Genomic DNA, 26,635 nt, shown 5'->3' with positions numbered 1-26,635 from the left:
TAACAACCATCTTTTGAATGATCTTCTTGATATTCTTATTTGCAGCTTCAACTGCCCCATTCATCTTGGGACGATAAGGAGAAGAGTTGTGATGCTCGATCCTGAAACTTTCACATAATTCATCCATCATTTTGTTGTTCAGATTGGAGCCATTGTCAGTGATGATCTTGTTTGGAATGCCATATCGGCAAATGAGATTATTTTTGATGAATCTGACCACCACTTGCTTTGTCACCTTTGCATACGAAGCTGCTTCCACCCATTTGGTGAAGTAATCAATTGCCACGAGAATGAAATGGTGTCCGTTGGAAGCTTTGGGTTCAATCATACCGATCATGTCAATGCCCCACATTGAGAATGTCCAAGGAGTAGAAATCACATTCAAAAAGGTTGGTGGTACATGAACCTTATCAGCGTAGATCTGACATTTGTGACACTTCTTACAAATTTGTAGCAATCTGATTCCATAGTCAACCAGTAGTAACCAGCTCTCAACATCTTTCTTGACATAGAGTGGCCATTTGCATGAGTACCAAAGGACCCTTCGTGAACTTCTTTCATCAACATTTCTGCTTCCTTTTTGTCAACACATCTGAGTAAGACCATGTCATAATTCCTCTTATAGAGCACATTCTGATTAAGGAAGAAACTGCCTGACAATCTTCTCAAAGTCTTTTTATCTTTTTCTGTTGCTCCAAGAGGATACTCCTGAGTCTGAAGGAAATGCTTGATATCGTGGTACCATGGTTTATCATCAAAACTGGCCTCAGCTGTAAACACATGTGCTGGTCTATCAAGTCGCTTGATCACAATTCTAGGTACTTCGTTTGGAAAACCCACTTGATACATTGAAGACAACGTAGCTAGAGCATCCGCCATCTGATTCTCATCCCGAGGAATGTGATGCAACTCAACCTTGGTGAAGAAAGTCAAGAATCTTCTTGCATAGTCTTTGTATGGGATCAAGCTAGGGTGGCGTGTTTCCCATTCTCCTTTGATCTGATTGATAACTAACGCTGAGTCACCATAAACAGTAAGATTTTTGATGCGGAGGTCAATGGCTTCTTCAAGACCCATGATACAGGCTTCATATTCAGCAATGTTGTTTGTACATTCAAAACAAATTCTTGCCGTGAAAGGAATATGAGAACCTTCTGGAGCGATAATGACTGCACCTACTCCATGTCCATAAGCGTTGGAAGCTCCATCAAATACTAAACCCCATTGAGAATCTGGTTCAGGTCCTTCTTCAGGAAGTGGCTCTTTACAATCTCTGGATTTTAGGAACATGATATCTTCATCAGGAAACTCATCCTCATTATCATCGTGATCTTCAACGGGTTGGTGAGCAAGGTACTCAGCCAACACACTGCTCTTGATAGCTTTCTGGGTATGATACTCAATGTCGTATTCTGATAACAGCATCTGCCATCTGGCAATCTTACCAGTGAGTGCAGGCTTCTCAAAAATGTACTTGATTGGATCCATTTTGGATATCAACCAAGTGGTGTGACTTAACATATACTGCCTCAATCTCTTAGCAGCCCAAGCCAATGCACAACATGTCTTCTCGAGTAAGGAGTATCGTGATTCACAGTCAGTAAATTTCTTGCTTAAGTAGTAAATGGCATGCTCTTTCTTTCCAGTTTTGTCTTGTTGACCCAGAATACAGCCCATAGAATTCTCAAGCATTGTCAAAACATAACCAACGGTCTTCCAGCAACAGGTGGTAACAAGATAGGAGGCTCCATGAGGTACTCTTTGATACTGTCAAATGCTTTCTGACAATCCTCTGTCCAAACACAATTCTGACTCTTTCTCAGCAATTTGAAGATGGGTTCACAAGTGGCAGTCATGTGAGAAATAAACCGGGATATGTAATTCAATCGTCCTAGAAAACCTCTCACTTGCCTTTCCGTTTTTGGTGCGGGCATCTCTTGGATAGCTTTTACTTTATCTGGATCAACTTCAATGCCTTTTTGGCTGACAATGAAGCCCAAGAGTTTACCTGACCTGACGCCAAATGTGCATTTGTTCGGATTGAGGCAAAGACGGAACTTCCTCAATCGTTGAAACAGCTTCAATAGATCTACTAAGTGACCTTCTTCTGAACGAGACTTCGTGATCATGTCATCCACATAAACCTCAATCTCTTTGTGCATCATGTCGTGAAAGAGCGTTGTCATGGCTCGCTGGTAAGTAGCACCTGCGTTCTTCAACCCAAACGGCATTACTTGATAACAGAATGTTCCCCATGGTGTTATGAAGGTAGTTTTTTCCATGTCTTCGGGAGCCATTTTGATCTGGTTATACCCGGAGAATCCGTCCATGAAGGAGAATATGTCAAACTTTGTTGTATTGTCTACCAACATGTCAATGTGAGGCAGGGGAAATCATCCTTTGGGCTTGCTCTATTTAAGTCACGATAGTCGACACACATTCATACCTTCCCGTCCTTCTTAGGAACTGGCACAATATTTGCTATCCACTCTGGATACACTGAAGTGGCAAGAAAACCAGCATCTATTTGCTTCAGAACTTCTTCTTTAATTTTGACGGCCATATCTGGATGTGTTCTTCTTAATTTCTGTTTGACCGGTGGACATTCTGGCTTCAAAGGTAGCTTGTGCTCTATGATGTCAGTGTCGAGACCAGGCATATCTTGATAAGACCAAGCAAACACATCTACATACTCTTTCAACAGGCTGATCAATTGCTCCTTGACCTGTGGGGATAACAATGCTCCAATTTTGACTTCTTTCACATTTTCTTCCGAACCCAAGTTGACTGTTTCCAAAGGCTCCTTGTATGGCTGAATAGTGTCTTCTTCATTTTCAAGCTGGCGGGCGACCTCTTCTGGAATCTCATCCCACTCTTCCTCTTCAGCTTCGAATACAGAATGTTCAAAGTTGGGAGAGGGCATGATGTCATTGTGTTCAACGGGTTTAAGTAACCTGTACAAACAATTGTTTTTAGAGGACTGACCATGACATGCAAACATGTGTTCTTTTTAAGGTTTTTTTTGTGTTACCATTTTCCGAAAAAGCTGAAAAGATAAAAGGACACAAGTGTATAGGAACACAAAAGATCTTTTTCATGGATAGTACGTTTTTGACAAAAGTGCCCATTTTACAAAATTAATGCTTCGCGCTTTGGGCTAAAGCGGAAGATTTTTGAAAACTGAAAAGCTTAATTACTTTGATATGTGGACACAATGTGGGATGTCAACTGCGGTCCAGTTCTTCATAACTACTCCTGGTGTCACAAATCTGGGGCCTTCGTCTTCTGTCTTTTTCTCAAAAGTATCCTCTTCAACTGCTACCATGTTGATAAACCCACCGCTGTGAAAGATATCTTTGAAAGGTCGCACCACTGAAGTCTGCACTTGTTTTCCATCAACAAAGCCTAATCCTGCATGGTTAACGTTTTCTGGCAACTCTATCACCTTGCCCCACATTTCTGTAGGACCTGTCTTGACAATCTGCTGGGCGTCTTTGAATGACGCGATTGAACCTTCACTTTTCTTGTAATCATCGATGGTCAGGGCCTGAAATGGAGTTTGAACAGCCGTCTCGTCTACTTCTATCACACTAAACGATGAAAGGTGGCTAATCAGCATAACCTGCTCCCCATTAACCGTCACTATTTGCCCATTCTTGACAAACTTTAACTTTTGGTGTAACGTGGATGTAATGGCACCCGCCTCATGAATCCATGGGCGTCCGAGCAGACAGCTATAAGCTGGCACTATGTCCATAACCTGGAAAGTGATCTGGAATACATGTGGTCCAATACCAATAGGCAAATCAACTTCTCCAATGACTGTTTTTCTTGATCCATCGAACGCTTTCACAATAATTCCACTGTGCCGCATTTGCCCCCCTTTATACTTTAGCTTCAACAAGGTAGACTTGGGCATGACATTCAAAGATGAACCGGTGTCAATTAGGATATTAGACAAAGAATCCCCTTGACAATTGGCTGAGATATGGAGAGCGAAGTTGTGATTCTTTCCTTCTTCTGGCAGTTCTTCATCACAAAAGCCTAAGCCATTGCACGAAGTGATGCTGCCTACAACATTGTTGAACTGCTCTGCTGTTATATCCTGTTCTACAAAGGCTTGATCAAGCACCTTCAGTAGTGCTTCTCTGTGGACAGATGAGTTCAATAATAAGGACAGGATCGAGATTTTTGACGGTGTCTGTAGCAACTGATCTACCACTTTGTAGTCACTGAGCTTGATAATTCTGAGTAGTTCATCTGTTTCTTTGTCAAGGGTTGAATTGCTTGTTTGCCCTTCTGCTTCTCTTGTCACTGGTACCACGACTACTGGATCTTTCTCAACATTTCTACTTGGGATAACCGGCGGAGCGAACACGCGGCCACTGCGCGTCATTCGGCTATTTGCTGCGATATTGGTAACTAAGGCTAAGGTTTTAGTCTCGACCTTTTTACCGTTCTCAATAATAGTTGCTGCATAGCAGAAAGACGGTCAACCTGAGCTTTCAATTCTCGGTTCTCGTTATCTGTTATCTCCATTCTTCTTTTGTAGTTTGCTCTTGTGTTGTAATTATGCGTCAGCTTGAAATGGATCTGCTGGCGGGAAGCAACTGTTAGAAGACTGGACCAAGACAGACAACCCGTATGCACGTGATGCATGGATATGCAAAATGAATGATTTTCCAAGGAACTCTAAGTGAAGGAAAAGATAGAATTGCAAACATTTTTGATAACAAAACAAAGTTATCAACCCAAAATACAACCAAGAAAACCATTTAAGGACATGTGTCATCAGGACGAGCATAAACAAGTAGGAGTTGTCCTTCAAGTCTCTCAATTCTTTCTTCATAGGCCTTCTGCATAAAAGCTTTCTCCTTCACCAAACTGTCTACAAGACCTTTCCATGCACCTGAGGACTGTGGAATCTGGGAGTAATCTGTTGTGCCTGAGGAAAATAAATCCTCTTGCACCCTTGGACGTTTACCTGCACGATCTTCTCCACTCTGCTCCTTTAACTGTCTCTGAAGTTCTTCATTTTCCATTTCGAGCACCTGGGCCTTATCCTTCCAAGCGTCTCTCTCTTTCTCGACCCTCTCCAAGGTGGCTTGGAGTTCTTCTTTGTCATCTAGCGGAAGGTAGGGGGTCTTCAACGGAGCGGGTTTGATAGGATCATGATGTGGGTATGGCATTTTCAACTGTATAGCTCTGGCTCTGATCCACTGGAGGTACGGCTCATAGGAGGTACAATCTTTCTTACCCAATTCAAGTCTCCCTTTGCGACAAACACGATGCCAAGCTCTTACTACTCTCTCTTTCATGGTAGGGTCCTCCTCGTTATCCCTCAAGAAAATACCTTCTAAAAGAATGTTAGGAGGCTTGTCCTTCATAGGGTAACCGAGTTGTCTCCTAGCAAGTACTGGATTATAAGAAATGATTCCCTTTGTGCCCATGAGGGGCACATTGGGGAACTCCCCGCAACTATCAATGATCTTCACATCGTCTAAAACTCTACTATACCATGCAATATCTGACTGGGTAAGAGACATAATCCTCTGTGACCACTGAAGTCCTGACTTGCGATCCCAAAAAGTAGCTGACTTAGGAAGATGAGAGACAAACCATTTGTAGAGTAACGGTATACAGCAGACTATGGTTCCTCCTCCTTTCAAAGTACGGTAATGGATGGAATGATAGGTGTCTCCGAGCAAAGTTGGAACAGGATTACCACTTAGGAAGATGCGTATAGCATATGAATCCACAAAACCTTCAATATTAGGAAATAGTAACAAACCGTAGATCAACAAGGCGAACAGATGCTCCACAATAATATCACAACCTTGACTGGCAAAATAAGAAACCTTCCCCATTAAGAACTTGGCAGTGAAACCTGGAAGTCCTCCTTTGGTGGTGAAGTTATTCTTGAATTCTGACTTCTTCATGTACAACACTTTTGCAAGAGAACTGTGCTCGGGTAACTTTTTTGAACCAGAGAAAGGTACTGTATCAGCAACTGGGATGTGAAGCAACTGGGCATACTCTTCCAATGTAGGCATGAGTTGATAGTCTGGGAATGTGAAATAGTGATAGACTGGATCATAGAACTGTACTAATGTCTGCAACAACCCTTCTTCCATCCTAAGTGTCAATAAAGGTATAAGTGCCCCATATCTGTCTCTGAAACCAATAGGATCTGCGATCGAAGAAACCAGTTTCTTTAGTTCATCTATCTTTGGATTGATGAGATTGTACTTTTTCACACTTCTCCGTCCAAAATCCATGTTTCCTGCAATATTTGCAATCCTCACTTTAAGTTCCTTGGAAAAAAGGTTGAAATGATGGGAATGAATGCATGTCATGCATGAATGCAACAAACACAAACATGGTCAAACAATACAAGGCTCAAAGTTCATCACCAGCATGGAGTTTAGGACAAAGCCCCAAGATAAGTTCTAAGGTTCACCTGCCAAACGGGTTCTAAAAGTTCCCAAGGTTATGGATCCTTCTTCGGATAATACCTGGTTAAGCAACTGCTCGCTTTCCAATATTATTCTCAAAAGAATCTCGCTTGAGTGTGATATCGCGTATCAACCAAACCAGACTTTTGGTCCGAAGTGGTCACCGCATCACATCCTAAGTAAGGCCAAGATGGGGTAAAGGTAAACTAAGGTCCTTGGCTTCACGGGCCCGTCGAAAGCAACAATGCCTCACAAATGACTTGTTTTAGTACTATCACCCTCAAAGAGGCCTCCACCAAGCGGAAAAAGGCTCAAGTCAACTCGGTAAGGATTGTCTCCTATCAAGTCAACCTGAATTATCATCCATCCTATCTCAAATGTGCCCCAAATCCGGGTATAGGATTTATCACAAGTATCCCCCAAAACCCAAAATAACAAACATTACAAACAATACAATTTAGCAAATATTCACAAAGCAAACATATAAACAAGCAAAGATAGGCTAAACCCTCAAATAAGTTTAAGCATCTTTTTCCCCAGCAGAGTCGCCATTCTGTCGCGGCGGAATTTTTCACGAGATTAAGTATTGATTGAACTTAACCCGTTTGAAAAATATTTTAAATGCAAGAGTCCCCACCGTCTTTTATTTTATCCAAAAAGAGGAAGGGAAAAATAACGATAAATCCCTTTAGAGTTACGGGTTCGGGGGTTGGTTATGCAAAGGGAAGGTATTAGCACCCTCTACATCTGTGGTACTCCACAGGAACCTTTTTGCTTATGTTTATGTGAATGCTTTGCTTTTTTCGCTTTGATCGTTTGATTGGGGAGATGAGAAAAGAACTTGATTTTATTATTTTTGGACTCGATAAAGTCGTAGACTTCATGCCTACGTATCTCCAAGGCGCAATCGAGAAATCAGAATCCACGTAGTTCTCCCAAAAGAAAAGGGGAAAGTCTGTTTTGTTGATTTTAGATTGGCGTGTCTTTCCATCTCTTGCTCGACCTAGGCGGGAGGCTTCGAGACTGACACGTCCTTTTGAAAATGTTTTTAAACTGAAAAGCCAAAGCTGGCAAAAGATTTGAATGAGCCTAAACCCTGAAACAATACATAAATGGGCTCATTATAAGGAAGCCCAAGTCATTTACAACACAGTTAGCTATGAATAGTTAGTATTACGAATAGTTAGTGGAGTTAATCGAGCTGAAACTGAAACGAAACGGTTAGTAACAACATAAACAAATATAAAAAAAACAATATAAACATTTACTTTAGACAAAATAAACATTTGATATATATAAACATTTAATTAAAATAAACATTTAAACAAATAATTAATTTAACTAACATTTAAATAAAACATATATGCAAAATAATAATAAAAGATAAACAATATTTAGTAAACAAAAGTAATATATATATATATATATATATATATATATATATATATATATATATATATATATATATATATTATATATATATATATATATTATTTTTGTCTATTAAAACACATGTCGGCAAGCCGGAACTTTGCCGATTTCAGAGATAAGTGAAGAATATTACCTTGTGTGAAGAGGATGAACTTCTGATCGTCCAAATGATCGACCGAAAGCTGGAAACCGTCACCGACGCAGTGCTGGCTGCCTTCGTGAGTACCTGACTTCAACGTCGCTTTTGATCGGTGAAACGACGCCGGAATGAAATGAACCTTGGATATTTGTGACCTGGACTCAACGAACTTCAAAGATATGAAATCGGTTTTGTGTTTCGGTGAATAATCGGGACGATTTTGGGTTACCGAAAACGAAGAACAAGTGAAATACGGTAACCTTTTGGAAAAATATTTCTTTTCAATTCTCTGTTTCTCTCACCACACGTTTTTTCCTTCTGATCCACTCTTCTCCTCTTTTCTTTCTTACTAACCACATCTATATATATATATATATTTAGATTACTTAAACAATAAGAAACCTAAAAAATATCTAACATAAATTAATAATATATATTTAGATTACTTAAACAATAAGAAACCTAAAAAATATCTAACATAAATTAGTAATATATATTTAGATTACTTAAACAATAAGAAACCTAAAAAATATCTAACATAAATTAATAATATAATTTATATATTATATAATAATAATAATAAACTAATATAATATTAATCCTAATTAAATAAACTAATTAACAACTAAACACAATTAATATTAAGCACAAATAATATTAAACGGCACACAATTAAAATACGATAAAATCGAGCGACACGAACGCGATAAAAACGATGACAATTTGCACAGCAAAACAGACAAATTGATAAAACCAATAAACCAGTAAACCGGTAAACCAGTAAAATCAACAACACGACTCAAACAGACTCGATTAAATCACACGGCACAATACGTAATTAAATAAACAACCCTAGGCAATAATAAAATCAACACGACATCACGAAAAACGCTGGCAAACACAATCACAAATAATCGGACAATACGAAAACTCTAATATATTCGAAATACAGTCAAAATACCGACAAACAAACAATTAAATAGATAAAAACGCACAAAACCTAATCGAAGCGATGCCACGCACAACAGAGATAAGCGAGATAAATACGAGGCAACGATATCGGCCAGGTTTCGCTAAAAAACCGAAATACAACACGGTAAGCAACGAAAACACACAAAACCTAATCAAACCAGTTGTCACGCGAAGTTTAAGAAATTGAGATGAATACGAGACAACGAGATTAATCAAGATGTGGTCAACAAAGCCAAAGTCAAATTTTGGGGTGCGACAGGAAGGTATTAGCACCCCTACGCATCCGTCGTACTCGACGGGATCCACGCACAAAAGGAAGGAAAATGGTTGCTAAAACACTGCTCACACAATCATCTACACAGGCTGAAAGAGACACACGAAGACAAACAAGACTGACTCGGCAGGATATCGCATCCTGGGCCTACTTAGTCTATCAAGCATAGACATCAGAGTCAAAGTAGTTCGACCTGGGGGAACGACACATGCTCGCTAGGATGTCGCATCCTATGCATACGTATCTCCTTTAGACGAAGGAGAATCAGAGCATTCGTAGCTCGGCTAACACGCGCACAAAACCACGCAAACACGGGCAAACATGGAACCCGATTGCCAATCGCTGGACTTACATCAGCTTCCGAACCAAACACACGCACACTGGAACCCGAATGCCACTCGATGGACTTACATCAGCTTCCAAGCACACAACAAGACAAATTAAAGACACAGGCGCCCGGAGAGATCTGCTCACCTCCTGCCTACGTACCTCATCTGGTATGAGGATCAGGGCGACGTAGTTCCCCTACGAAGGGATACAGGACTAGCCTAACCAGATAACAGAGGGAGACACAACTAGGGAGACTACGACTCGAGCCTAGATGTTATCATGCAAAATCATCCCTAAGTTAAGGTTTCTAGCTAACTTGCACAGGAAGCAAGCCTATCCTAAAGCACAAGCAATAGCAAACAATCACAAACAGCACACACTATATGCACACAAGTGAGGCTCAAACAAGGGTGGGGCTGCAAGAGCAAGCCATCTGTACGGGGGTGGTGTTAGCTCTTAACCTTGACATTGAGAGCCAAGGTGAAGCAGATGAAAGGTGAGTGAAGATAAGACTTCACAGCTCTTATCCCTGGCCAGGGAGAGCTATAGACAATGAAGTGTGGGTCCAGGAAGTGGGAACCCTTCTACACTTAAGACACTGACACAACTGTACACTGTACAAGATCTTGGGTTTGTATCCCAATGCATCAACACAGTAGTGTGAGCAGAGGGATGACTCAACAGAATAGCGGGAGATAGATTGCATATCTCTTTTATCCGCCAATTGCCTCATAGAGGTCTTTACCTGCTTGGGGACAAAAATAAACAAGCACAAACATTGCCTCTTAAGGAGGACTTCAGACAGGTGCCTGGCCAAGTAACAGGCCAGGTCTTCCAGACTACATGGAGACAAGAGAGTCTACCTCAATGCTTAAGCAAATCAAAGCAAGCTAGTTCTCAAGGAACTAAAGCGACTGTGGTACCTGAAATCAATCAAATATAATCAGTATCCCAATCACAAAGTCAAAACAGACAAATTATGAACCAACAGACAACACAATCAATCATGTGTGCAAAGCACAAACTCAAAGCAAATGAGTTAGCATCCTACAAAGCAAACCAAGTTAGTTCATCACAATCAAATAAACCAAACTCAATCAACTTGAATTAGATTCTTCAAAGCATTTTGCTTCTTAACCTGAAAAAACAACTCAAAGGTGAGAAATAAGACCACTAGGACAAGCCTAGGGTCAAAAGGAGATGAAAAATTCAAAACAGCAAGTAAAAATTGATCAAAACCAAGATTAATCAAACAAGAATAGAATCTAATTGGCCTCACATCAAAGCTATGCACCAAATCCATTTCATAAGCTAAACATGTCAAACTATGCAATTTGGAATCACATTGGAGCAAACAGAATGATTACAATCAAGCCAATACCAAAATAGCTCAATAAATTCCCAGAAAATTCAAGCTTAAACAGAACACATTCAATGAGCTACATATCAAATTTCATGCTGTTTGGACCAGGGGAAGTAAGTCAATGAAAATCAACAAATCATGGTATGCAAAAATAAACCCAAACTAGGTCACAAAATGTGCATCAACTCCAAGCAAATGTAAAACAGTGGAAACAAATGATAAATGTATGGGACCAAAGCCAAAATGAAGTTAAGCATGTTAAGAACCACTCCACCAAATTTCATCTTCATGTGATAAGGAATGAGAATTTCACAAGTCATGTAAGTTGATCACTCAAGAAAAACCTAAAAATGACTAAACAGAAAACAAAAATCCCAATCAAATAGAAAATGGATCAACACATCCTACAAAAAATCATGGTGAAACTAGACATACACAAGTAATCACATGCAAAAATTGAGAGCAAATGGCAAAGCAGAAGCATGGAAACAAAATTCATGAAGTTGACATAACATAGTGTGACACACATTGTCACACTCAACTTGATCACATCATATCTCTCTAACCAGGAGCTCAAAATTAGCAAACTATATACCAAAATCACCAGGAAAGAGTCAAGAACATGCATATAAAATTTCACACATTTTGGATAAGGCATCAAGATTTCATGAAGGAAATGGTAAAACATACACATGAAGCATACATGATCAAAGGCATTAGGCAAAGTCAAAAAATCCACCCGGCACAACTTTGACTATCATACCTAAAAAAAACTAGAGAGAATTTAGAGATGAATGCAAAAAACCTCACTCAAATTGGGTCAAAAATGGATTAGTTGTGATTTTTTGAAATTAGGTTATGAAATGAAATTTTTATTGAACATTTTAAATCAATTAAAAGGCGCACAGTGGCAAACTTGTAAATACACGGAGCCAGGGACAAAACGCAGAGTTTTATTAAATGGCGTGGCAACGTGTGATTGGACTGTGACCGCGGGAAACACGAATTCAAACATGGAATGGGAAAACGCGGATCAAACAGCATTCTGGAGCTGTTCTTGAACATTCATCAACATCCAATTTCCAGAAAATCCAGATGAACAATTTATCACTAAAACGAACAAATCATACATCATTGAACTCGTCTAAGCATGTACAATCACAATATCCACATGATTTCCTCTAATTCCTAACATGTTGAACAAATCGAGCAAAAGAAATTTTCACATCCAAACTTAAATTCCAGATTTCTCTCTCAAATCTTAATGAATTTCAATTCTATAAATTGCATTGTACTCTACAATCTACATTATACAAGAACCACATCTCAATTCCAGCAATGGCGAAGATCGAAATCCAACCTTATGAGTGAGCAACTGTTGGATTCGCGCGTTTCCAGGTATGAAATGATGAAACGGATGATGCTTGATGATGTAGGAGACGGATGAAGTAGATCTCTCAGCTCCAGTATGCACCAGGTAGAAGAATCCTCAAGATGCCATGGATGAGTGAGCTTTCAACAGTTGCGGATTTGATCGATTCCTCCACAATTGATTTCGAACAGTTGATTTAAACCACCTGCAAATGAATATCAAAGCAAAAGGAAGCAAAGGAAATGACGAATTCTTGATGAAGGAGTGAAAAAAGTGTGAAGAAAAATTGTGTGAATTGAGAGAATTGGTGAATTTTTGAGTTCGGATCTGAGAAAATGAAATGTGATTAAGAGTTTCTGTTATGATTATGCCTTTATACCACATGTTAATCCAAATGTTAATCAAGTTTAGGCAAATTGGAAGTGATTAGTGTAATGCACATGTTAAGCAAAGTGGCCAAAATGCCCTTTTCAATTGTAGCCAATGCATCAGTACAAAACCAGCCGGAGCAAGTCATATTTGATGTTTATGATGTGTTGGAAAAGGTTTCAAGTGCAAATGACATGTATTTTTGAAAATCACTATTTTTCCCACCAATTTTTAAATGGTTCACTTGAAAAATGACTTTTTTATGTGTTGATTTTTGATGAAATGTAACGATGCAATATGATAGTACACGTCAAATATGACTTGCTCAAAAAAGAATCACCCAATTTGGCCTTTCCATTCAAAAGTTATGGCACTTTGAATTTCAACATTTTCTGAAAATGATTTGATCATATCTTGCCAACCACACATGAGAAATGAGTGTTCTTGGACTTTTTGGAAAGGTGAGATCAAGATCTTCAACTTTCATGTTGGACAAAATTCCATTTGAAGCTTGTATGATGAAGTAAATTTGAGGAGAAAAACTTTCCATTTTGGGCAGTTGAAATTACAGGTCACCTGCCATTTTTGGAAACTTTTCATCTGACTTTATTTTCTTCAACCTTGATCTTTGATATGTCAAATGAGACTTGTATGGACATGAATGAAGCCTTTCAAACCATCTCCCACCTTCAAATCCATAAAATCAGGCACAGTTGACCACAGTTGACTTTTTATGATTTCAGCTGAAATCCAGCTTGACTTATGACTTCTGAGCACCCAATCTTTGGCCAAACCTCTTCAAAATGATCCTTAGACCATATGAACTTGATAAATCAACCCTAGGGCCTTGTCTCAATGGAAATTGCACATGCTTGCTAGATTGACTGATTCTCCTGATCAGTTGACCTAATCTGTCTGAGGACTTGCACTTGGGCAAAAGGCCATGCCATGTTATGCAATGGACTATGTTATGTTAATGACCTGATGATGAAAATGTATGTACACAAGGTAGGTGCAAATTTGAGGTGCTACAGCTGCCCCTATTCAATCAACTGGGAACCCGAATGGATGAGAGCAGTGGCTGTCAGACTTTCAGGGTAAACAGGGATTGAATACCAAGAACCGTAGAAATTTGCACACTGCGGGGATCCACCAACGGAAACGTCCATTGGGATCTGATACTTATTACTGGAAATTTTTATTTTTCTGTTTCTTCTTCTCAAAGGCACAACCACCTCCAGACATCTCAAAACGATGAATGGGAACAGAAATCACAACTAGATGCCAACGGACAACTAGGAAAAACTCGACGTTTACCAAGACCAACGGAGAGGTAGCCAGGCATTAGTGAATGACTGGGAAGGGATACAACCATACGACAACGGACGACATGGGAAAAACTCAACGTTTACCAAAACCAACGGAGAGGTAACTCTACTGGAGGACGACCAGGAAAAACTCGACGTTTACCAAGACCAACGGAGAGGTAACCAGACATCAACGGACGACGAATGAACTGGGAAGACTCGACCAGATGTCATAGGACGAAAGGGAGAAGCTCGACGTTTATCGACACCAACGGAGAAGGAGACAAGACATCAACGGACGACGGATGAACTGGGAAGACTCGACCAGACGTCATAGGACGAAAGGGAGAAGCTCGACGTTTATCGACACCAACGGAGAAGGAGAAAGCCACTTCACGAGGGAAAGGCACCACAATCAGAAACCGAATAGGACGTCTACTGGGGATTCTGGCTGGGAATCAACCAGACATTAATGAATGACTGGAGAATAGGATGTACAACCAAACATCAACGGACGAATGAGAAAAACTCAACGTTTATCGAAACCAACGGAGAGGTAAATCCGCATGGGGAAGGGTACAACTAGACGTCATCGGACGACTAGGAAAAACTCGACGTTTATCGACACCAACGGAGAGGAGGAACTCTGAGGGGAATCATCTAGATATCAACGGATAACTAGGAAAAACTCGACGTTCATCGAAACCAACGGAGAGGTAACCAGACATCGACGGACGACGGATGAACTGGGAAGGAGATACAACTAGTTATCAACGGATAACTAGGAAAAACTCGACGTTTATCGACACCAACGGAGAGGAGGATTCTTCTGGGGACGACCCTGTGGGGAAAGATATCAGCTATAAATCAACGGACGCATAGGAAAAACTCGACGTTTATCGACACCAACGGAGAGGAGTATAGCTACTTCACTAGGGAAGGAGGACGACGTTATGAACATCGAAAGATGATGTTTACTGACATCAAACGAAGACCAGACACTTACGCATGACTGGGAAACCACCTAAGGATGGTGTTTACCGACACCAAAGAAGACCAGACACTTACGCATGACTGGGAAAGCACCGAAAGATGGTGTTTACCGACACCAAAGAAACAACACACGCGGGTGCTGATAGGGTAACGACATCTACATATGTCTGGGCGAGGCTGAACACTTGCAGGGGATCTCACTCGGGATAATCAATCGTCCTTTCACCAACGGATGAGAGAATAAACCTCGGTGGGGATTGTCAATATCAACAGTTGACTGGAGTCACTGTAGTAAACGTGCCGTACAGGTTGAACAAATATCCGCTTCTGCCGGGGATACAGTCTGATGGGGTTTCGAACACATGAATGCATATGTTTGAATTTTTCTATGGCGTAATGCTCCATCTTGAATAGAAATGCTACGCATTTTTGAAGATGCAATGATTACTTCATGCAAAATGCAACACTGGCTAGGGAGCCACAAGATCAGACACTCCAACTCTGCGGGGAGACTCTGCTCGGAGAATACTCTGCGGGGAGAGCCTTATCGGGGAATGCTTTGCCGAGGAAGCACCGACTTCTCACTCAAGCTGGAAAAACAAAACTGCTGCCGGGGAAAGGATAGACTCCGCTGGGGAACATCCTTCACAGGGCCCACTCCGCTCGGGAAGCAAATAAATACTCTACTGGGGAACAAACCAGGCAACTCTTCGGGGATTAATCAATACTGTTCCACTGTGAGAAGTAAACCAGGCAACCCACTGGGAAATCTCAAACCCGACCGCCGGGGAACAACACTCCACTTGATAAACTCTGCTGGGGAACCCTCCTAGGGAAGACACCCACTGGGAAATCTGCAAACACAGGTCTGCTGAGGATAGACAATCCTTAGATCTGCTGGGAAAGAAGGCACCATCCACAAACATCTCTGCAAGGGAACACAGCTCTGACAGCTTCCAAACTTGCTTAGAGAAATATCAGCTGGGGAAATGCTCACAGATGACGAACTGCAAAACAACACAACAACATGCCCCAGGGATACAGGGACAAGATACGCTCAAGTGTCCTCAACATTCAAAAATGATTTTCAAATGTTTTATCTTTCTGCAAGTTACTGTTAAGCCTTCATGTTTAGATATGCAATGTTTATCAAAAATTCGGACGTTTTTGCAAACAAAACAGTAAAATAAAAACAAGAGAGCTATTTATCTGAATAACGACTTTTATTGATTGAAAATGTGCCTGAAAAGGCGAATACATTGGGAGGCAATTCCTAGAAAGAGGTAATTGCGCATAAAAGGAAAATAAACTATCCTAATGGCAATGTGCATACGGCATCCACTATTTCCCAATCCTGTTATAACTCACAGATCATCAGTTTTCCTCCCAACTCCTTGCTTTCTGAGAAGAATGACTGGACCGATCACATCTTTCGAGATGGCAGACGCATGAAGCGCAATGAAATACAGATAACTCAGACTGTAGTCTTCGCTTTAATCCCTCTTTTGGCTGGATCGCCCTTTCGGGTTTTCAATCCACCGGGATACCCATTTTTGCCTAAGCCGCCCTTGCGGGTTTTCGACTTACCGGGTGTACAAATTCTTTTCACTTTTATCCCTAACTTTTGCCCGAACCTTTTCTTTCTGTTTTTTTTGGTTCGCCAGGATGCCCTTTTTTGCCTGGACTATTTTGTTCTTTTTGTCAAGCGGGTCAATTTATGCGAAGTATTTTTTGACTACATCTGAGTTAACAGGGGACGGAAAATCTTCACCATCCATAGTTGTAAGCACCAAGGCTCCACCGGAGAAGACCTTCTTCACAACATATGGACCTTCGTAATTAGGAGTCCACTTGCCCCTGTTATCTGTACCGGGAGGAAGGATCCTCTTCAGAACTAAATCACCGCTCTGATAGCTCCGAGGACGTACTTTCTGATCAAAGGCTCGCTTCATCCTTCTCTGATACAACTGCCCATGGCACACAACTGCTAGCCGTCTCTCTTCGATAAGGCTCAACTCGTTAAACCTTGTTCGAATCCACTCGGCTTCGTCCAGCTTGACATCCAACAAAACTCTCAGAGACGGGATCTCCACCTCAACTGGTAGGACTGCTTCCATACCATACACAAGGGAGTACGGGGTTACCCCGGTCGACGTACGCACTGAGGTACGATACCCATGCAAAGCGAAGGGCAACATTTCATGCCAATCCTTGTATGTTACGACCATCTTCTGCACAATCTTCTTGATATTCTTATTAGCCGCCTCTACAGCGCCATTCATCTTTGGTCTGTAAGGAGAAGAATTGTGATGTTCAATCTTGAAATCTCTGCAAAGCTCTTTCATCATCTTGTTATTGAGATTCGAACCATTATCAGTGATGATCCTCTCAGGAACTCCATAACGACAGATGATCTCTTTCTTGATGAAACGGGCAACCACTTGTTTGGTAACATTAGCATAGGAAGCTGCTTCCACCCACTTGGTGAAGTAGTCAATCGCAACCAAGATGAAGCGATGTCCATTCGAAGCAGTAGGCTTAATCTTCCCAATCATGTCAATGCCCCACATGGCAAACGGCCAAGGCGAGTTCATGACATTCAACGGGCTTGGTGGTACATGCACCTTATCAGCATAAATTTGGCACTTATGGCACTTCCGAGCGTACTTGAAACAATCGGATTCCATAGTCATCCAATAATAACCGGCTCTCAACAGTTTCTTCGACATTGCATGACCACCAGCATGGGTACCAAACGAACCTTCATGCACTTCCTGCATCAACATGTCTGCTTCGTGTCTATCCACGCATCTAAGCAAGACCATGTCGAAGTTCCTCTTATACAGCACATCATCCTGATTCAAGTAAAAGCTTCCAGCTAGCCTTCTCAGGGTTTTCTTGTCATTCCTTGACGTACCTTCAGGATACTCCTGAGTCTTGAGGAAGTTCTTGATATCATAGTACCACGGTTTCTCATCAATCATAACAGACTCGGCTGCAAACACATACGCAGGCCTCTCGAGTCGATTCACCGCAACATGTGGCACATGATTCCACCAATGAACTTTTATCATAGAAGATAAAGTAGCCAAAACATCAGCCATTTGATTCTCATCCCGGGGGACATGATACAACTTCACCTTCTTGAAGAACGTCAGTATTCTTCTGGTGTAATCTCTATACGGAATCAAATGCGGCTGGTTCGTATTCCAATCTCCATTGACCTGATTAATCACTAAAGCGGAATCTCCAAATATGTCAAGTGTTTTGATTCTCAGATCAATGGCTTCTTCTATTCCCATGATACAAGCCTCATACTCAGCTTCGTTGTTGGTGACATCAAACGTCAATCTGGCAGAAAAGGGTATATGGGCACCTTTAGGATTGATCAGCACTGCACCAACACCATTACCATTCACATTCACAGCCCCATCAAACATCAGTGTCCACTTGTCATCAGGATCCGGTCCTTCCTCGACAAGAGGTTCTTCACAATCTTTCATCTTAAGATACATGATGTCTTCATCAGGGAATTCAAACATCATAGGCTGATAATCATCGATCGGTTGTTCGGCGAGATAGTCTGACAAAACACTACCTTTGATAGCCTTCTGCGACGTGTACTGGATATCGTACTCTGTTAAGATCATCTGCCAACGGGCAACACGTCCGGTGAGAGCCGGCTTCTCAAAGATGTATTTCACTGGATCCATCTTAGAAATCAACAAGGTAGTATGGTTCAACATATACTGTCTCAGTCGGCGAGCAGCTCAGGCCAAAGCACAACAAGTTTTCTCAAGCTGTGAATATTTGATTTCACAGTCGGTAAACTTTTTGCTAAGGTAGTATATGGCATGCTCTTTTCGACCAGACTCGTCATGCTGTCCCAATACACACCCCATTGAATTCTCGGTCACTGACAGGTACATTATCAATGGTCTCCCTGGAACGGGAGGAATCAGGATTGGAGGTTTCTGCAAATATTCTTTTATCTTGTCAAAAGCCTTCTGACAGTCATCATTCCACTTGATTGCCTGATTTTTTCTCAGCAATTTGAATATTGGTTCACACGTGGCAGTTAGGTGAGATACAAACCTTGCAATGTAATTCAATCTCCCTAAAAACCCACGAACCTGCTTCTCTGTTTTCGGTTCAGGCATTTCTTGAATAGCTTTGACTTTTGCTGGATCAACCTCAATCCCTTTCTCACTGACAATGAAGCCTAACAGCTTCCCTGATCTCACGCCAAACGTACACTTGTTTGGATTCAGCCTCAGTTTGAACTTGACCAATATGTCAAACAACTTCTGCAAATTAATCAGGTGCTCCTCTTCCGTCTGCGACTTCGCAATCATGTCATCCACGTACACTTCAATCTCTTTGTGCATCATGTCATGAAAGAGAGTCGTCATTTTCCTCTGATAGGTAGCACCGGCATTCTTCAGCCCAAATGGCATCACCTTATAGCAGAACGTGCCCCAAGGTGTAATGAATGTCGTCTTTTCCATGTCCTCTGGCGCCATCTTAATCTAATTATAGCCCGAGAAACCATCCATGAAAGAGAATACCGAGGATTGAGCCATATTATCCACCAATACATCAATGTGAGGTAATGGGAAATCATCTTTCGGACTCGCTCTGTTCAAATCCCGGTAATCGACACACATTCTAACTTTGCCATCCTTCTTCGGCACAGGAACGATGTTGGCTACCCACGGTGGGTAAGTTGTTACTGACAAGAAACCCGCATCGAACTGCTTCTGAACCTCTTCCTTGATTTTCACTGCCATATCAGGACTCGTTCTACGAAGCTTCTGCTTGACCGAAGGACAATCATCTCTGAGAGGTAGCCTATGAACCACAATATCAGTATTCAGCCCATGCATATCTTGATAAGACCAAGCGAATATCTCCATGTACTCTCTCAGCATCTCAATCAATCTGCTCTTGACCTCTGGCTTCAAAGCAGCCCCGATCTTGATATCCCTTCGGGCGTCCTCGGTACCAAGATTCACAATCTCCAAATCCTCCTGATGAGGTTGGATGACCCTTTCCTCTTGCTTCAACAATCTAGCCAATTCTTTCGGGAGTTCCCTGTCTTCATCACTCTCCTCTTCGGCTTGGTAGATGGGATTGTCGAAATCATACTGAGCCATAGCAAATTTGTTCATAGTGGATGCCATAAGATCACTTCTGCATGTTTTAATGCTTTGTTTTAGAAAAAGATTTCAATAAAGTCACAAAAACAAAAACATTGCCGTTTTTTTTGTTTTTTTGAAAAATGAAAAACAAAAGTAGAAAGACAGGGATCACAAAATTGTTTGCAAAACGTCCTTTATTAATGATAATCATTGAAAACATGAGGCCCTACAATGAACCACTACGTCTTGGGCAGAACGTAGGGTTTTGTGCAGAATGAAAAAACAAAAGAAAATTACTCTGTCTGAAGAGTGACTTGGACTATATCCTCCGCAGTCCAGTTGTTGATCACTTCCCCTGGCGCACTCGGGCGAACCCAGCAGTCGAGATCACAATCACTGTCACCATCTTCAACATCAGCTGCGAAGACGTCACCGTGGTTCATCAGCCCTGCGCTGGTAAAGGTACTAGGACCTGCTGCACCCTGCTCTGCTCGGAGAGGCTCATATCCAATGCCAAACTTGTCCTCCTTGACAGGCAAGTCCACCATCTTGCCCCAGCCTTCAGCCTTACCGGAATCATCAACCGCTTTAGCCTGCTTATAAGAAGTAATTGAAGCACCTGGCTTCCTCTGTTCAGCATACGCCACCTTCTCAAGAGCCACCGTCTCGAACGCCTGGCATAAAGTCTCGTGGATCTCGCCATCCACCTCGACATATTTGAACGAGGACAAATGACTCACTAGAATATCCTCTTCACCGCATACGGTCACAATCTGACCACTCCAGACGTATTTGAGCTTCTGGTGGAGAGTCGACGAGACCGCCCCTGCTGCATGAATCCATGGACGTCCCAGTAGGCAACTGTAAGCAGGCTGGATGTCCATGACATAGAAGACGATGTCAAACTCCTCAGGACCTATCTTCATAGGCAAAGTGACTTCCCCAAACACAGAACGTTTGGATTCGTCAAATGCACGGACAATCAGGTCGCTAGGCGTCAGCACAACCCCTTCAATAGGTATCTTTATCAAGATTTGCTTCGGCAGCACATTCAACGAAGACCCGGTGTCAACCAGTACGTGAGACAGTACAGCCCCCTTGCACTCCATAGTGATGTGCAAGGCCTTGTTATGATTCCGCCCCTCGGGCGTCAGATCAAGATCTGTAAACCCCACGCCATGTCGGGTACTCACGTTAGCAATTACACCCTCAAGTTGGTTGACTGAAATCTCCTGAGGTACATACGCCATATTCAACATCTTCAGCAAGGCGTCTTGATGTGCCTCAGAGCACAGCAGCAGAGAAAGGATAGAGATTTTGGAGGGAGTTTGATTGAGTTGATCCACAATCTTGTAATCACTCTTCTTAATGATGCGCATGAACTCCTCCACGTCCTTTTCGAACGAGCCACCAGGCACATTCGTTTGAGCAGGCGCTTCGTCAACCACGGCTTGTTTGCCCTTTGCTCTAGCGGATGCCTCAGCATTGGCATCCCTCAATGGTTGAGGCGCAAACAGCCGACCGCTGCGAGTAAAGCCTCCTGGACCACCCACATTGTCCACAACTGGACTCATAACCACAGGAGTTTTACTGACAGGCACATTAATCGTTACGGGCGCTTGATTCGAAGGTTTGACCCTATTCTCAGCCCTCCTGTTGCTTCGGTAGGCATTGTCATATGTCCAAGGCACAGCATTACTGTTCTCAGCCCTTCTTACCGGAGCAACGATTGTTGTCGGAGTACTGGCAGAAACTGGTGCAGAAATGGTAACTGGATTACCACTTGTTGTAGGCGTACGTCCCTCAGACGGTTTAAAGAATATCGTGACAGTATACACTACCCCACGATTTTTGTTGTCAGCCCTACCAAACTGGACACAGCCCTCATCAATCAGACTCTGAATACCAGCCCTTAACAGTTCACAACCATTGTCTGACTCTACACAGCCCACACAGTCTTCATCACAGCCCGGATGAACACCACTATTCAACAGACGGCTCTTGACAACCAGCAACGAAGTCTGAATTTCATCAACCCGGACAACCAGATCTTCAGCTTCACTCTCAACATAGTTTACCCGGTGAGCACCATGCGCCGGCATAGGATTGTTAACAACGTTAGGCACAGGGGAGAAATTGATCGCCTTGGAATCGATCAAATCCTGGACTTTGTGCTGAAAAGCCCGACACTTCTCAATATGATGTCCTGGTGCTCCAGAATGAAAATCACACCGGACATTAACATCATACCAAGGCGGCAATACTGTTGGTGGAGCCATGGTTCTCAACTCGACAAACCCTAATCTGAGCAACTCAGGCAGTAGCTCAGCGTAGGTCATTGGCAAAGGATCAAAGCGTTGCTCGGGCATCCGTTGCCTTGGCTGATACGGACGCTGTGGCTGTTGTTGTTGTTGCTGTTGTCTCGGTTGTTGAGGAGGTTGACGTTGTTGAGGTGCAGGAATGGTCACTACAGCAACCTGTATGTAATGATTCTGATTTCTGTTCTGAGCCCGGCGGTGCTGAACAATGTTGGTTTCACCTTCTCTACGGCGAGGTGCCCCAGAGAAAGGTTTCTTGGATGAAGAGGAACCAGCATCATTGATCTTCCCAGCTTTGATCAAGCTCTCAGTTCTCTCACCACAAATCACGACATCGGAAAAGCTTCCAAATGGGCAACTCCCCATTCGGTCCATGAACACTCCCTGAAGTGTGCCGATGAACATATCAGTCAACTCCCTTTCCAGCATAGAGGGTTGAACTCTAGCAGCAAGTTCACGCCATCTCTGGGCGTACTCTTTGAAGCTTTCATTATTTTTCTGGCACAGACTTTGCAGCTGAGTCCGGCTAGGTGCCATATCCATGTTATGCTTGTACTGTCTGAGAAAAGCTTCTCCCAGATCCCTCCAACATCGGATAGAATCCCTTTTGAGCTCCATGTACCAATCCAAAGATGCCCCAGATAGACTATCTTGGAAAAAATACATCCACATTTTCTCGTCATCTGTATATGCCGAGATCTTCCGATAGTATGCCTGCACATGGGTGCGAGGGCAAGAAGTACCATTGTACTTGTCGAAAGTGGGTGCTTTGAACTTGTGGGGAATTCTCAGGCCTTCCACCAACCCCAAATTTGTTACGTCAAAACCAAGAGAGTTCTGACACTCCATTGCACGAATCTTCTCAGCCAGGGCATCAACTTTCCGATCCCTGTCCTTCACTCTGACAACATCTCTGACCACATCCTCATCTTCACTCAGCATGGTGAACATGTCTTCTTGTCTGTCGACAATAGGAGCTGGATGACATACCGGAGCCCGGGTAGCTCTGGCATTGACCTCCGCAGCAAGAGGCTGACCATTGATTCTGATACCTCTGAGTTCATCTCCCACAGCATAGTCATGAACGGGAGCAGCAGCAACATTGATATTCTCGGGCACGGGAATACCAGCAGGTGAACCACGGTTAGACGCCTGAATAACCGTCTCTTGTCTCTGAACCAAAGCACGGAGCTCCTCCTGACCCTGAGCAACCCCTTGCATCATCGTCATGAACTGGGCCATGTTCGCCCTCATCTCAGCTAATTCAGTCTGAACCTGATCCATGCTTCTGCGCTGATTAAGTCTGGTAGAATACCGATGCGGTCTCTGATCAGCTATCCTGCCTGACACAGGAACCAGAGTGAGAAGTCCGAACTAGAACACCTGTTATGCAATATGACATGAGTATGATGCTAATGCATATGATGCACATGAAATGATCATTTCTCAAGCATTCAAAGAGCCTGATTCATCTTCGAAAGATGGCAACCTACAGCAAAACAACACAGGAGATACAGAAACAGCATACAATTGAGCTCTGAGTGCGGAGTGAAACAATAATCTCATCTATAAATGAGAAAGAGGATCATACAACAAAGATCCAAATATCCAAAAAAAATACAACAGATGAATCCCACCCAACAAGCCTGGGGGTAATTCTCAACATATACATCAGAAAATACAAGCTAAGACAAGCGGCCTCCAGGAATGAACGTCTTCAAGTAGTGACACTAGTCTATCAACAGTTCACACTCTGAACATTCTGGCAAGGGAGTAATCCTCTCCTTCAACTGTCTTCTAAGCTCGACAACCTCTGACCCAAGTTGGTCTTCTGATGCAAGTCTTTGGTCGACTTCCTTCTTCAACTGGATATCTTTGTCTCTGAGTTGCTTCTCCAAGTCTCTGATCTTCTTCAGATAACCGGCTTCAGCTCTCTGCAATCTCAAACACTCTCTGTGCTCTGCATCCAACAAGGTCTCCATCTCTGAATAAGATCTCTTCTTGCTCCTTACCCCACCAATATCTGCATTCTGGACATCTCTGAGCCGGTGAGACAGGTTCAGCTTATCAGCTTTGGCTCGATACAACTCCATTTGGGCATCTTGCTCTTTCTCCTTCAGGCGACGATTCTCCATCAGGGCTTACTTGTACTGCTCAGCAGGTACACTCTCAGCAAGAATCAAGAGTGGTTGCACTTGCAACGGATTCATCCTATCATAGGGTAACATCAAAGTTTCCACTCTCTTCTTCACCCAATCAGTGTAATCAGGCATAGCAATGGCAAACTTCTTCCCTAAGACAGATCCATCCCTGACACTAATAGACTTCCAAGCTCTTCCAATCTGCTCCAATCTAGCAGGGTCGCTTCGCTTCTCAAAACACACACTTTCAGCTATCTCAGCTTCAAGTGGCATTCCACTCATCACGAACCCTAACTGGCGAAGAGAAAGAACTGGGTTGTAATTGATGCAACCCTTGGTCCCCACGAGTGGCACATTCCGGAATTCTCCACAACTCATAATAACATCCCGCACGTCCATCCGGTAAGACTGCCATCTAATATCATATGAAGTGAGAGACATCACCCTCTGAGTCCACCTATAAGTGCTCTGAGCATCCACAAACGGTCCACTGACTGGCAGGAGAGACATAAACCACCTGAGCAAGAGTGGGAGACAACATCTGATAGCTCCACCCTTACCATGCCTACTGTGGATAGCATAGTAAGTGTCAGCTAACAGAGTAGGAACCGGATTCCCTCCCATGAAGATGCAAACTGCAGCATAGTCAACAAAGTTGGGCATACTCGGAAACAGGACGATCCCATAGATCATAACAGCAAGCTGGGCATAAAAAGCTTCCCAATTCCCCTTATCTGCTTCTTCTTTGGCAACTCTCAGCAAAAACTTCAAAGATAGGCCCATAACATCCCCACAGGTCTTCCAACTACCACTGATCTCTCTGATACTCAAATGCAAAGCCTTAACAATAACCCTGAAGTCAACTTCCTTTGGTACGTCCAAGAAAGGAATCTGATGCTGAATAGGGACGCACAACAGAATGGAGTACTCCTCAAGAGTAGGCGCCAACTGATAGTCCTGGAAAGTGAAACATCTAAGCTCCGGGTCATAGAACTGAAGAAGAGTCTGCAACGGCACCGGATCGACTACCATCTTCAACAAAGTCAACAGATCCCCATACTGGTCACTGAACCCCTTCTGATGATCACTGGTCACAAGGCTACTCAACTCAATCAGAGACGTCAGAGGCTCACGATGAAAGCTATAGGAACAGGTCTTCCGCTTCGGCTCTGGGACTGTTGCCATCTCTATCAGTGAACCAAGCTCTGGAATGTACCTGAGAAATGATATGCATGCAGGGATTAGTTTTTTTCTTTTTTTTTCAATTTTTTTTTCAATTTTTTATTGCATTTCTTTTGAAAAATAAACATGCTATGATGCACATGATGCAGACACGACTGGCAAGCTGTGCATCTCTGAACACAGAATCGAAGCTTCGGCTCGAACTCTGATCACAATCATCTGAAACCCAAAGTCAACTGGTCAACTGTCATCTGAACCCAATCTGAGAAACTGAGTCACTAACAGAACACTGAGTCACCATCAAGTCACCTACCGGTCACCAACAGTCACCATCTGTACCTGTTAAAGTGATCATTCCCTCCCCACTCACGGGTGTCATCTAGGCCAGGGTAAGGTCGAAAGAAACGCAGCATAGATAACCTTTCGCAGAATACCATCATATACACACCCGAAGTATGTAACGATAATATCCCACCAGGGTCTGAACTGCTCGTGATATCAATGTTCCGCTAAGTGGCGCATACCACCCGCTTCCCATGAATCACTTTATTCCTAGGTTTCCTAGATTTCACTCATAGCCTGGGTATTGGGCCTTTTACCTCGAGCAACTCCCACCCCCAAACAGAGAAACATAACCAACACAGCAGATGAATATGAATGAATGCAAACATTAATGCAAACAATAAATGCAAACAATAAACAATGAATGCAATAAATAACACAGCAAAAAGCAACCAAAGCCCTAACCTAGAGAGCGCTAGGAGAGACTCGCTTAGGGAAGATGGACCAGCACAGGTCAACTTCTCTAGTCCCCAGCAGAGTCGCCAGCTGTCGCATTACGCGAAAAA

At 42.6% G+C, this 26,635-nt stretch overlaps 1 protein-coding gene across 1 annotated transcript; it reads right to left on the bottom strand.

Annotated features, from left to right (window-relative positions):
• Nucleotides 1-440: 440 nt before the first annotated feature.
• On the bottom strand, nucleotides 441-22,425 carry LOC127135726 (uncharacterized). The gene is made up of 3 exons (XM_051062367.1): nucleotides 21,846-22,425; nucleotides 3,254-4,473; nucleotides 441-458 (listed from the first exon to the last, which is right to left on the bottom strand). The coding sequence occupies exons 1-3, from the start codon at nucleotides 22,423-22,425 to the stop codon at nucleotides 441-443; spliced, it is 1,818 nt and encodes a 605-aa protein (XP_050918324.1).
• Nucleotides 22,426-26,635: the final 4,210 nt, after the last annotated feature.

This window comes from Lathyrus oleraceus, chromosome 4 (assembly GCF_024323335.1).
Source record: "Lathyrus oleraceus cultivar Zhongwan6 chromosome 4, CAAS_Psat_ZW6_1.0, whole genome shotgun sequence".
NCBI lineage: Eukaryota > Viridiplantae > Streptophyta > Magnoliopsida > Fabales > Fabaceae > Lathyrus > Lathyrus oleraceus.
This window is presented reverse-complemented; position numbering and strand designations above follow the sequence as displayed.

Coding starts and splice junctions, on each gene's coding strand:
- LOC127135726 (XM_051062367.1), bottom strand. CDS start 22,425: ATGGCTCCACCAACAGTATTGCCGCCTTGGTATGATGTTAATGTCCGG. Junction 4,474..21,845: donor GGTAAGAAGGGCTGAGAACA/GTAATGCTGTGC, acceptor TCTGCTATGCAG/CAACTATTATTGAGAACGGT.